Here is a 12,622-nt window from a genome sequence, read left to right as displayed (position 1 = left end):
CACAAGCAATGCATAACTGCATACCAAGAATTAAGCAAATAAACAGAGTAGGAGTGAGATGGATGAACAGTGAAATCAAACAAGCAGTGTTACAGAAGAAGTTGTTATTGAGGAGGTACAAGCAGTTTGTAGTGAACAGATGCATGAAGAATATAAACTACAGGCCAGAAAAGTGACAAACATGGTTAAAAAAGAAAAAGTAGAATATGAGAGGAGATTGGTCAGTCCAGTCAAAGTTAATACAAAGGAATTTTTTTGTTATGTGGCATTCAAGAGAAAAAATAATTATGGCAGGTTGACACTGGTGGATAGTTATGAAAGCAGAGTAGACTATATAGTGGAATTATTTAATGAACATTTCATCAGTTTATATTATAGTGGAATAGGAGAATTAAAGGTGAAAAATCAGAGAGGTATATTGCTTGGATTGGATGTTAATAAGACTGTGGGAATGAATGACATATTGACACATATTTTTAAAGAATATGTGTCAATATGTCAATATGTTCTTTTGGCTTTGACTTGACTGGACTGACTAGGCCTTGACCTAGTTATTTAATGAAAGTCTTGAAATGCAGAAGATTCCTAAGTTGTGGAAAGATGGCAAAATAGTACCACTCCACAAGTATAGTTCTAGGACAGAAGTTTCCAATTATAGACCAATCTGCAGTTGTCAAAGTGTCAGAAAAATTGGTTAGGAATAGAATACAGGATGTACATAAGATTCTCTATGATGGTCAGCATGGGTTTGTGAAGCATTGGGGGTAGGTCTTGCTTCAGCAATTTGATTACATTTTATTATAAGGTGACAAATGTATTGGATAACGGCGATTCATACAGAGCGATTTTCTTGGTCTTTGCGAAGCCATTTGATAGCTTACCATGTGACTGATTGGTGTATAAGCTGCAGAAGATGGGATTAGATAACATATTTTTTAGATGAATTGAAGATTGATTTTTCTGAAAGATACCAGCAAGTTGTGTATGATGGAGCAGTCTCAGAAAAGGAAGGTGACCAGTGGCATTCCTCAGTTCTGTTCTTGGGCCCTACTGATTAACTTATTTGTTAATGATATTTCATGTGGATTGACTGGGATCTTCAAACGTTTGCTGATGATGCAAAGTTAAGTAGAATTATTAAGAGTATTGCTGATGTTAATTCTCTACAGGAAGATTTTAATAGAATTTTTGCTTGGACAGATGATTAGGGTTGTAGTTTTAATATTAATAATTACAAGGTGTTATACTTTGGAGTACAGAAACTACACACTGTCTTGGTAAAGCTGTATTTCAGGAAGTGGAATGTCTTTATGTCTAGACTACTACAAGTAGTTGTATAGAGAGACTAATGACTTCATATTAATTGCCTTAGTATCCCATAATGCAAAATAAATATCTTTTCTGGTGTATAATACTATGCGTTATGAAAAGGGCCACTACCCTACTGGTTTTGATCTTTATTGTTAAAGTGCAACGAGTTAGAGCTCCAAAAACCTCTGAGTATTCTCATAGATCATGGGGGTCACTCAGTGAGATTTTAAATCTCACTGAGTGAGCCCAAAAGTGATCAGTATCTCTACTTGGTGACATGCAAAAATCTACTGGTAAGCAGAACTGGTCTCTACTCCCTGAAATCAAGCCCAAAGGCAAGCATTATCAAAATTTCAAAATGATTTGAGAGAAGACAAAATGGAAATGATAGCGGATGTGAGGGAATTACTTGAGGTAGCAAAAGAGAAGAGTGAGAGAGTTAGGATGGCGAGTATTTTTCCGCGGCATGACAGTGAAGTGTTTAGAAGGAGGGCCATAATTGCCAATGACTTTAACCACGGGTTATGCATGGAGAGTGGTGTGGATGTGTGGAGTGAGTTCGATGGGCAAAAGGATTTATATAAGATGGATGGCTTACATTTGAATGGATTTGGTGTATGGAGGCTTGAAAAAGTGTTGATGAAAGAAGTGGATGTACAGACTCAGGAAAACTAGATTTATTAAGGGGGGGGGAGTAGATATGCAGACTTAAGGGAGGCAGTTGAGTGTATGAATGAGTATAATATGCCCGAGCGAGTACGAAGGACAACAAATCAGAATGGGATAGTTAGTATAAGGCATCAAAGTAGGGATGGGACTAATGGGCTTCTGCAATTCATGTACACTAATGCCAGTGTTGCGTCCCAATTTACGATTTCTACTCTAATCTTACAAATTCCTTTTATCTATATTCTTCTAACTTCTATGCCCGAGATTTTACCAAAACTTATACCAATATCTAAGTTATTGCTTCCCGTAGTACCCCTAATATTTGTATTTATACTGCGCCTTTTGGGATATTTAGTTTAGGATATTTCATACATAAACAAGGAGAAAGAACTCAAATATATCTGAAAGTGTAACTATTGCAGTCGTGACACTTAACTTGATTCTCAACTTAAATTTTCCGCGTGACTAAGTACAATATTTTCAAGTGGTTATCAACTGCACCATTTATGTTGTCATAAATAGGGAGAAAATCAATCTCGAATATATCTCTTAGTATTTAAATATTATTGCAGTTGTGACTCTTAATCTCTTTCCTCAACATTAAATTTCCTGTGTGATTAGGTACGATGATTTTAAGCGGTGCATTGGATTAGCAACATCAGACAACTCTTTTATCATTGAACAAAAGGTTTATTAAGTTTCTAAACATGGTACAATTCAAATACTAAACTAAAATACTTATAGACTAACATTAAATTATTACAAGCAATATGGCTATTTGTGATTATGCCGCCATACACATTAATTCATAAATTCACCTGATGTGAACAAATTAGATCAATTCACACTATCTGATTACTCATACTGAAGTAGATTAACAAATTATTCACTGCTAACACATACTTGTGACATTTCAATTATTTTATACATTATATTAGGCATTCAATTCTTAGGATACGTAATTACTTAATTCACATTATTCCGTTATACCGTTATTTGCACTAACACACAATTATGTCATTTAAATATCTTGTGCAATATAACAGACATGCAAAAATACCTTAGGACTCTTAATCATTCACAAATCTTTAACACTAGTCAATCTACACATAACACATTCTATCATATACTAAAGTCCTAGTATAACTTCAACAGTTCTATATTGGAATCACGATACTTTTCACAGACAAATTTCTAGCTAACATAGGTATCGAAATCCCGCTCACTTTCGTTTCCGTGTTGTGACAAGGAGATATCACCCCTGTCGCCACTCAGGAAAACCCCGTGAACTCCACCAGAGCCAAAACCAAATTCCAAGGCCAAAAGCGACTATCCAAAAAGAGTCCCCTCTGGGGGGGTTACCAACCCTTTTATAGCTGCTCCCCTAATGGCACCTTTTCTTACTTCCTTTCTCCTCCTTCTACTTGTTTTTTTTTTTTATCATCGACCAATTAGGGTGGCGTTTTCTCGCCAAACGTCATTTGATCGGCAAGACCGTTCTCAATGTTTCAATCCGGGGATCGGCCCTAAGCGATAGCTTTGCTTTTCTTGTGCTAGCCTGACTTAATCCCCTTTCAAACTTTTTCTATGAATTCTACTTAATAACTTAATCTCTCACATAACGTATTTTATGACTCACCCCTTTGTAATTATTTACTTAGCTCTCTCATTTTTTATCGTATTACAATATTAATCTGTACTTTCCTTTGTTAGCTACTTATTTAGTTAGAATTCCTTATTTTAAGTCATATTACAATATTAATACATTCCTTCCTTTATCAGCTACTTTAACAACAACCCTTACGTTTTATACATATTACTGGATGCAAGAATTTTTCCATTAAATGATTCATTTTTTTATGCAGGGGTTTTAATTTATGATGATATTTATTCTTCATGTTACACCATGATGGCTGAGAATACTATATTCCTAAGATATCAGGTGTAACACCAGGAGTATTAGGAACAAGAAGGAGGAGTTTTTGGCCTTGGTTGGCACTTCCAGGCCACAGGTTGTTGGTATTAGTGAAACATGGCTAACAGAAGATGATAAAGCTAGTGGGATTGAATGTGATGGGTATAACCTGTTCAGGAGTGACAGGGAGAATAAAAAGTGGGGAGGAGTGTTATTGATGATAGCCGATGAGTTGCAGCCAAGGAGTATAGAAGTTCAACTGCAGGATAGAAAAAAGAGCACATTTGAGGCTATTTGGTGTGAGATAGAGGCTAGCAGAACAAAATATACAATTGGGTACTGCTATAGACCAGGTGATGGAATAGATGGTGGGGATAGTATGAATAGGCAAATAGAAGAAATGAGTGGAAGGAGGGTAATTATTATGAGGGATTTCAATTATGGTAACATTGACTGGAAGGAGGAGAGGGCACATGGAAGGAAGGAATTGGATTTTATGCGGTTATTAAGGGACAACTATCTGCGACAGCATGTAATGGAAAATATTAGGGGGCAGAGAGTGCTTGGCCTAGTAATCACATCTCAGAATGTGACTGTAACGAACATGACCATGTTGCCACCAATTGGTGAGAGTAATCATAAGGTGGCTAAAATGATCATAAGTGATCATAAGGTGGCTCATGACTTGGGAGGTGGCTAAAGGAGTGGAATATACAATTAAGACAGGGTACATGTGGGATTACCGGGGCTGGTAAATATGACAAGCTTAGGAGTGTGCTTAGCTCAGTGCCATTGCAGTTTTACATGCCATGGCACTGAGCTAATCACACTCCTATCAACATCCTGCAAGGGCTGGATGTTGATAATGCATGGGAGGTGGTTAAGAAGTGTTTGCAGGATGCAATGGTGGACTGTATACCAAGAGTCCGAATAATAAATCAAGTAGGGGTTAAATGGATGAATAACACCATTAAGCGTGAGCTGCAAATAAAGAAACAATTGTGGAGAGAATTTAAGGAGAAAGGTGACCTGCAGGTGCAGGAACAGTATAAAGCTCGGGCCAGAAAGGTAACAAGGGGTAAGAAAAGCAAAAGCGGATTATGAAAGAATATTGGCCATGCAAGCTAAAGAGAATCCTGAACAGTTTTTTCAGTATGTTGCAAGTAAAAGGAAAAGTGTTCATGGCAGAATGATTTTAAAAAATGCTGAGGGTAGGGGTAACTGAATCAGTCAATATAGTGGAATTACTGAGCGAGCACTTTGCAAGAGTATATCATCCAGGTGGTGACATTGCAGGAATGGAAGAACCAACAGCTTATACTGGAATTGTGATGAATGAAGTAGAGGTAAATAGTCTATTACAGAACCCCAATGTCAATACATCTGTGGGATTGGATGGTATACCAGCTCGTGTCGTACATGAAGCAGCTAAAGAATTGTCAGTGCCCTTGACCATTTTGTTTAATTTGAGCCTCGGGTCTGGGTCAGTCCCAAGGGAGTGGAAAGAGGGGAAAATAGTTCCGCTGCATAAAGGTGGTTCCAAGGCTGCTGTTGAAAATTACCGGCCAATCAGCATAGCAGGAATCGTTATCAAGGTCTTAGAGAAAATAGTCAAGAGGAAAATACAAGATTGGATAGATGAAAATGGGATACTGTATCGGGGACAGCATGGTTTTGTGAAGGGCAGAACATGTCTCAGTGACTTGCTCACGTATTATAACACAGTGATGGCTGAACTGGATAAGGGTGATGGGTTTACAGTGATTCTACTGGACCTTGCTAAGGCCTTTGACAGGATACCACATGGAATTCTAATCAGTAAAATGCAGCATATGGGGATGGATATAGGATTGGTGAGATGGACAGGAGGATGGTTGACGGAGAGATATCAGAGAGTGGTTTATTCAGGAGTAGAGTCCAAACGACGGCCTGTGACCAGTGGTGTGCCACAAGGATCTATTCTTGGACTACTGCTGTTTAATTTATTCATAAATGATATAGGAAAGGATCTGAGAGGAACAGTTCATTTGTTCGTGGATGATGCAAAGTTGGGTAGGGCAATAGTGAATGCAGATGATGTCAAAATTTTGCAGGATGATTTGGATAGATTGGAGGTCTGGGTTAAGGAGAATGGATGTCAATTTAATGTGGCAAAATGTAAGGTTATACATTTTGGGATGAAAAGATTAGCAGCAGTTTACTACATTGGTGGAACTGTACTCCAGGAAATTGATGAGGCGAGAGATTTAGGAGTGTTGGTGGATAAGGAGTTGAAGTTTAGGGGGCACATTCCAAAAGTGGCCAAATCAGCTCATCAAATCACTTGGTTTCTGAAGAATACATTGAAGAGCAGAGATAAGCATGTTATTGTTCCTCTGTATCGAGCCTTGATAAGACCCCATCTCGACTACTGTGCCCGGATTTGGTCACCTAGGTTTCTTACTTGATGGGGAGCAGGTTGAGAGGATCCAGAGGCGAGTGACCAAGATGATAGCAGGTCTGTGGAATGAACCTTATGAGAACAGGTTGAGGATTTATGGGTTGCAGAAATTGGTTGATAGGAGGGGGAGATATGATTGAGACATTCAAATTACTGAAGGGTTTCTATAAGATTAATTCAGAAGATATTTTTGAGAACAGGGCTGGTGGTGGGAAGACTAGCTGACATCCATCGAAGCTGGGCAAGAGTATGGTTAGTAAGGGTGTTAGAGCTGGGTTCTTTACTTTTAGAGTGCCGAATGAGTGGAATAAGCTGCCAGTGTTTGTTGTGGGTGCTGTGACAGTGAATGAGTTTAAGGCAAGGTATGATAGATACTGTGTGAATGTCGAATAGTTGTGATGAATGTGATTTGGGGCCTCCCTCGATGAGTCTAAGGACTCTCTGGAGTTGCCTGTAATAATAACAAAAATAACAAAATATCATCAATGGGACCCAGAAGAGAAATAGTTGTGATGAACGTGATTTGGGGCCTCCCTCGATGAGTCTAAGGACTCTCTGGAGTTGCCTGTAATAATAACAAAAATAATAAAATATCATCAGTGGGACCCAGAAGAGATATCAAAGTTGAAGTAATGCAGAATTTATATATATCCCATATGAGTAGTGAAAAGGTATAACATGTTATTATTAAAATGCAGATTAGAGCAAGTTGGAGAAAGTTCTTTTCACCTTGGTTATAAATTAAAAATCCCAAGAAGTTATATTATTGTTTAATCCTTTATCCACGTGTAATGCAAACAAAGTTTGACACTGGAGTATCCTCTTGATTTCTTGTACATTATGGGAAGGGCCACAGTCTAAAATCATAGCATTTATACACCTTGGCCCTTCCCATAATGCATAACATTATACCCACCCAAAAGGATATGTGCTTTGCATTATGGGATACTAAGGCAATTAATATAAAGTTATTAGTCTCTATTTACAAATAGTCTATTTCTGAAGATACTTCATGTGCAGACTTTGTTTGCTTACACTTGGATAAAAGATTAAACAAGAAAACAATTTCTTGGTATCTTTAATTTAATCTTATATACATCTTTTAACTTACAGCACTGTGAATTATTGCCATATAATATTTTCAGTATATGCAGTGACAGTTTATATAACTTAGGAAGTATTTTATAGAACTAGTTGCTTATTGAATTATGAAAATAAATTAATTAACATTTCTGTATGTTTAGATGATGGACTTGATGGAATAGATTCATCACCATTGTATGATAAATTTTTACCCACTCATAGTAGCCACCACAATGATCATGAGACTAGTCCTGGCTCATTAGATGAAGATATTGATAAAAAAAAGAGAAAGAAGAAAAAGAAAAAAAGCAAAGAAGGTATCTCCGATCACCTTTTTACTTAATCTGTAATTAAATAGTTTTAGATTTAATCTATGTTGAATGCTCTTGCTATTTCTTCTTTTTCTCGATTGTTATTGCATGAACGTAACATCCTATACTTATTATTTAGTAGGAACTTACCAGTTTTAGTCTGTAGTTATGGGGTATCCATAACTATAGAATAACATGTATTCCACAGTAAATAATTATTTACTCAGACCTATTGTGGATTCTATCGGCAGTCCTGCATATAAAATATCAACATTCCTGTCTACCTCCTTCTCCATCACCTCTTCGATAAAAAAAAATTCCATAGAATTTTTATTGACAAGGATAAAAGACATTAAACTTTCAGATACAGACAGATTAGTAAGTTTTGACATTGTTCCCTCTTCACTAATATCCTTCACAAAGAAACAATAGAATTGTTAACCCAAAAATTTCTGTCAGATATAGTGGAATTGTCTGCGTCGTTAGCCTAGTGGTTATGCGCTTCGCAACCATATGCCTGGGGAAGGAGTGTCCCAGGTTCGATTCCCATCGGCGACGTGCGGAGCTTAAGGATCTTCCTCAGCCATAGCCAAGTTAGCTGGTCTTGGGCATGGACAGCAGGGTTTTTCCACCAGTTTATCTGAGGTTTTTCATCCTGCAAGCAGGCAAACCGGCCCCGTGAACACACAGGCTACAGTCATAGGATATAGTACAGCAAGGAAGGCAATGGAAAACCACCTTGCTCATAATCATTTCCTTAGATGGTGGCGTATATATAGCTACCCCCAGACAGCTGTAAGGCTAAAAACTATCATGTTGATGATGTCTTTGCAGTTTGGAGTCACACAGAACCTGAACTCTACTTATTTCTACAAAAAAAAAAAAAAAAAAACACTCTGCATCCCCAGATCAGTACACATCCAGCACAAACAAGATGGATCCATCTCCACTTTTGTCTACCCTATTGAAAACCAACTTTTTCAGGTCGTTGAGGGGAATCCTTATATGGGCTTTTTCAATTGAAGGTGAGTTAGCTGATCTCATATGGAGGTAGCAAGGTTTTTATCTCCCAGAAACTCCAGTTTTTCATCCCGCGTACAGACAAATCGACCCTCAGAACACATGCAATTTATAGACAAAAAATACTGTTGTTGATGGTGGGAATGATGGGCGGTAGATGGCATTGATGGTAGTAGTGCCGTAGTAGGAGAATTAAGTAGTAGTGGAGAGGGTGAGATGTATTTAGTGAGGCAGAGTAGATTACCCTCCTGCAATGAGTCCTCGGACTCCCTGGAGGTGTCACATAATAATAATAATACACCAGCTCCCTGTCCATCTCAAAAATATGGCATCATAAAATCTTTTGTATCCAGAACACACAGGATTTGTTCTTCTGAAGAATCCTTAAAACAAGAATTGGAAATTATCAAAGAAACACCTTACTAAATGAATATAATCCAATAACAACCCAAACATTAATTAACCACTCTCCTACAAATCAACCTAGATAAGAAGTCCACAGGACTCTTATACCACATATTAAAGGCATCTCTGAATGTGTGGCAATAATTATGAAAAAATATCAACTCATTGCTACCTACAAACCTATCAACCAAATTCAGAACTTGCTACCTACTCCAAAAGACAAACTCTCGCCAATGATGCTACCTGGCGTATACAGAGTACCATGTTCATATAACTTATCTTACTATGGACAAACGGGAAGATCTATAAATAAACATATCTCTGAACATCAAGACCACATCTGCCTCATCAAACCTCACAAATCTGGCCTTGTACAATATGGAATTGAAAATGCTAACCACATATAAACATGAAGTTTATCTTCATAGACCTAATCTTAATCAAAATGCCTGTCTCAGTATTCCAAAACTTTGGGAAATTGTTATCCTCAGTTGTATTCAATAAGTTATCTGCTATATTTTAATTTAATTTAAGTAATTTTAGCCCAGAAGTTTTTAATCCATGAACAAGCAACTGTATACGTAGAGGGATTCCAATTTAAGCATGTGTACTATTGTTTTTTTTTGAATTCAATTCCTGTCATTATTTGTTAGTTGTACTGATGATGTCTTATGATACATAAGATGAAATATTTACATAATAAAAAGTTATTTACTCTGGCATATGTGTTATTCTATAGTTATTCTTCTTTGTCTCAGTAAGTAACAGCAATTACATGCAGGTGGTACTTTTCCAGTTCATCTGCAAGTTCGATTTCCTATCCATTGATATCAATTATGTTAATGGTTCCTATCTTTCATTGTTCTGATGTTGAGTTTGTTGTTGTTGTTGTTTTTCTTTTAGATGCTGATTTGGAGGTTATTCCTGTTACTGACTTTTCACTGTTTGCCCTGATTCTCTGATTAAAATAGCAGGTTTGTTTTTTTATGTTGGTTTGTTTCTGTTTCTGTTCCATGAGGGGGGGGGGGGTTGCAGTTTCATTTGGTGTTGGTTCTTTGTGTCGTTTTTTCCTTCTCACTTTACAGAACCTGTCTTGTTCCTCATCTGTTTCTTGGAATAAATATGAGCCAGATTGTGAGTACAGAGTCTGAGACTCTTGTCTATTGCGGTTATTGCCTTTTGAAGCTCAACCTGGAATCGATTGGGCCATTTCATTTGCAAGAAGTCATAAAAACTTCTGAATTGTACAAATGTCTGTTCGTACTCTAGGTTTTCCCACTGGGCATTGCCCATTCAAAGTTCGTAGTGGAATCTTAAATTACAAGTTAAGAGAAGAGATAGGAAAAAAAACAAAAAGAAGAGAGAAATAGAATGAGTGTAGTAACTAGCCTGTACTTGCCTCCAGAGAAGCCTCAAACCTAAAGTCACTAAAGATAGGATGGATAAATCTCAATGATTCTCCTGGTAGTGAATCACCAGATCAGATCATGATTGATCAAGATATCAGATCAATACCAAGGTTGAAGTATGAGATTTCATATATTTCCCTAAAATACTCTGGATCAGAGCAAGTTGTTGAATTTTTCCACTGGTTATAAATTAAATTAAAGATGCTAAAAACTTATATTCTTGGTTTATCCTATATTTACTAAGGCAGTTAATGTGAATCATTAGCCTCTATATACAAGTAACTTAGTCGTGCAAATACTTTATGGGCAAACTTTGTTTGCTTACACTTGGATAAGTCTGAGCTGAGTCTTTGACTTCATTGGGTAATAATAATAATAAAGGATAAACCAAGAATATCATTTCTTGGCATCTTTAATTTAATAAGCCTCTTCTGGGTTTGGCGTAGGTTTTGCAGTGTTTGTAAAAAATTGAAGATGGAAATTTAAATTTACATGAAGTAAATTTATTACATGTAAACATTTTGCCTAAGTATGAAAGGCATCTTTGATATGATAGCAACAGTGGAACACAAAATAAAATATAATGCAAGTATCAATTTTATAAAGTGCAACTACAGTGTAAGACGTCCGATGATCAGTAAATTCCCAATTTAAAAAAAAAAAAAATATATATATATATAACAAGATAATTCAAGAGAATTTTTTTGCTATATGGCGGCAATCAAGAGAAAGAATAATTATGGCAGGATGACACTGGTGGATAGTCATGGCAGCAACATAACAATTGCAAAGGATATAGTGGAATATATCCTTTGCAATTGTTATGTATGTAGAAGGGAGGCAAGTATTGCCTCCCTTCTACATACCGCACCACATCATTTATTTCCAATTCACATCATACCGCACCACATCATTTATTTCCAATTCTCCTAAATATTAGGAGAATTGGAAATAAAAGAATCAGAGGTGTATCAGGTGTTGGTTGGGTTAGATGTTAATAAGGCTGTGGGAATAGATGACATATAATCATGTATTCCTAAGGAATGTGCACTGCAGTTAGCTATGCCCTTGGCCTGGTTATTTAATGAAAGTCTTTCAGTGGGTAGTGTTCCTAAGAACCGGAAAGAAGGTGAAATAGTACCACTCTATAAATATGGCAATAGAGAAGTTTCCAATTATAGACCAGTCTGTATAACTGTAGTTGTGATCAAAGTATTGGAGAGATGCTAGAAATAGAATACAGGATTGGGTTGATGGACATAACATTTTTTATAATGGTCAGCATGGATTTATAAAGGGTAGGTCCTGATTTAGCAATTTACTTGCCTTTTATGATAGGATAATGGGTGTGTTAGATAAGGGAGAATCATATACAGTAATATTCTTGGACTTTGCAAAAGCATTTAATAGATAGTATATTGGTTAGATCGATTGGTTCTCTGAACAACACCAGCTGATTGTGTATGATGGAGCAGTGTCTCAAAAAAAGGGGAATAACCAGTGGCATGCCCCAAGGTTCTGTTCTTGAGCCCTTGCTGTTTAACTTGTTTGTAAACAATATATCATGTTGACTGACTGGTGATCCGCAGTTGTTTGCTGATGATGCAAAGTTGGAAAGAATTATAAGTAGCACTGCTGATGTTAATTCCTTTCAGGAAGATTTGAATAGACTTTTTACTTGGACAAAGGAGTGAGGTTGTAGTTTTAATATCAATAAGTGCAGGGTGTTTCATTTTGGAGTGCAGAAATATAAGACTGTGTACTATATCAACAGTGCCATACTGCAGGAGGTGGATGAGATTAGAGATTTGGGAGTAATGGTTGACAGTAGACTGAAGTTTAGAGGGCATATTGCTAGTGTTGCAAAGGCTGCACATCATAGTGCTGTTATGATATGAAGTACTCCAGCATGTAGGGATAAGGAAGTGCTTGTGCCACTATCATAAAGTACTGATCAAACCACACTTGGACTATTGTGCTCAAATCTGATCACCTTGTTTTCAATGTGATGTGAAGACATTGGATATGGTCCAGAGGTGAGTGACTAAGACAATATCAG

At 36.9% G+C, this 12,622-nt stretch overlaps 1 protein-coding gene across 2 annotated transcripts in view; it reads left to right on the top strand.

The window, feature by feature from the left end:
- The window catches only part of LOC150093900 (interference hedgehog-like), a 247,420-nt gene that overhangs the window by 140,251 nt on the left and 94,547 nt on the right, over positions 1-12,622 (top strand). For both annotated transcript variants that reach the window (XM_090412904.1, XM_090412903.1), the window contains exon 11: positions 7,580-7,735. In XM_090412904.1, the coding sequence (XP_090269030.1) occupies positions 7,580-7,735 (156 nt within the window). The remainder of the gene's footprint in view (positions 1-7,579; positions 7,736-12,622) is intronic.

Source organism: Typopeltis vanoorti, chromosome 23 (assembly GCF_054136105.1).
Source record: "Typopeltis vanoorti isolate ZY-2024b chromosome 23, IOZ_Tvanoo_1.0, whole genome shotgun sequence".
Lineage (NCBI taxonomy): Eukaryota > Metazoa > Arthropoda > Arachnida > Uropygi > Thelyphonidae > Typopeltis > Typopeltis vanoorti.
The sequence above is the reverse complement of the archived record's forward strand: the minus strand, read 5'-3'. Positions and strand labels throughout refer to the sequence as shown.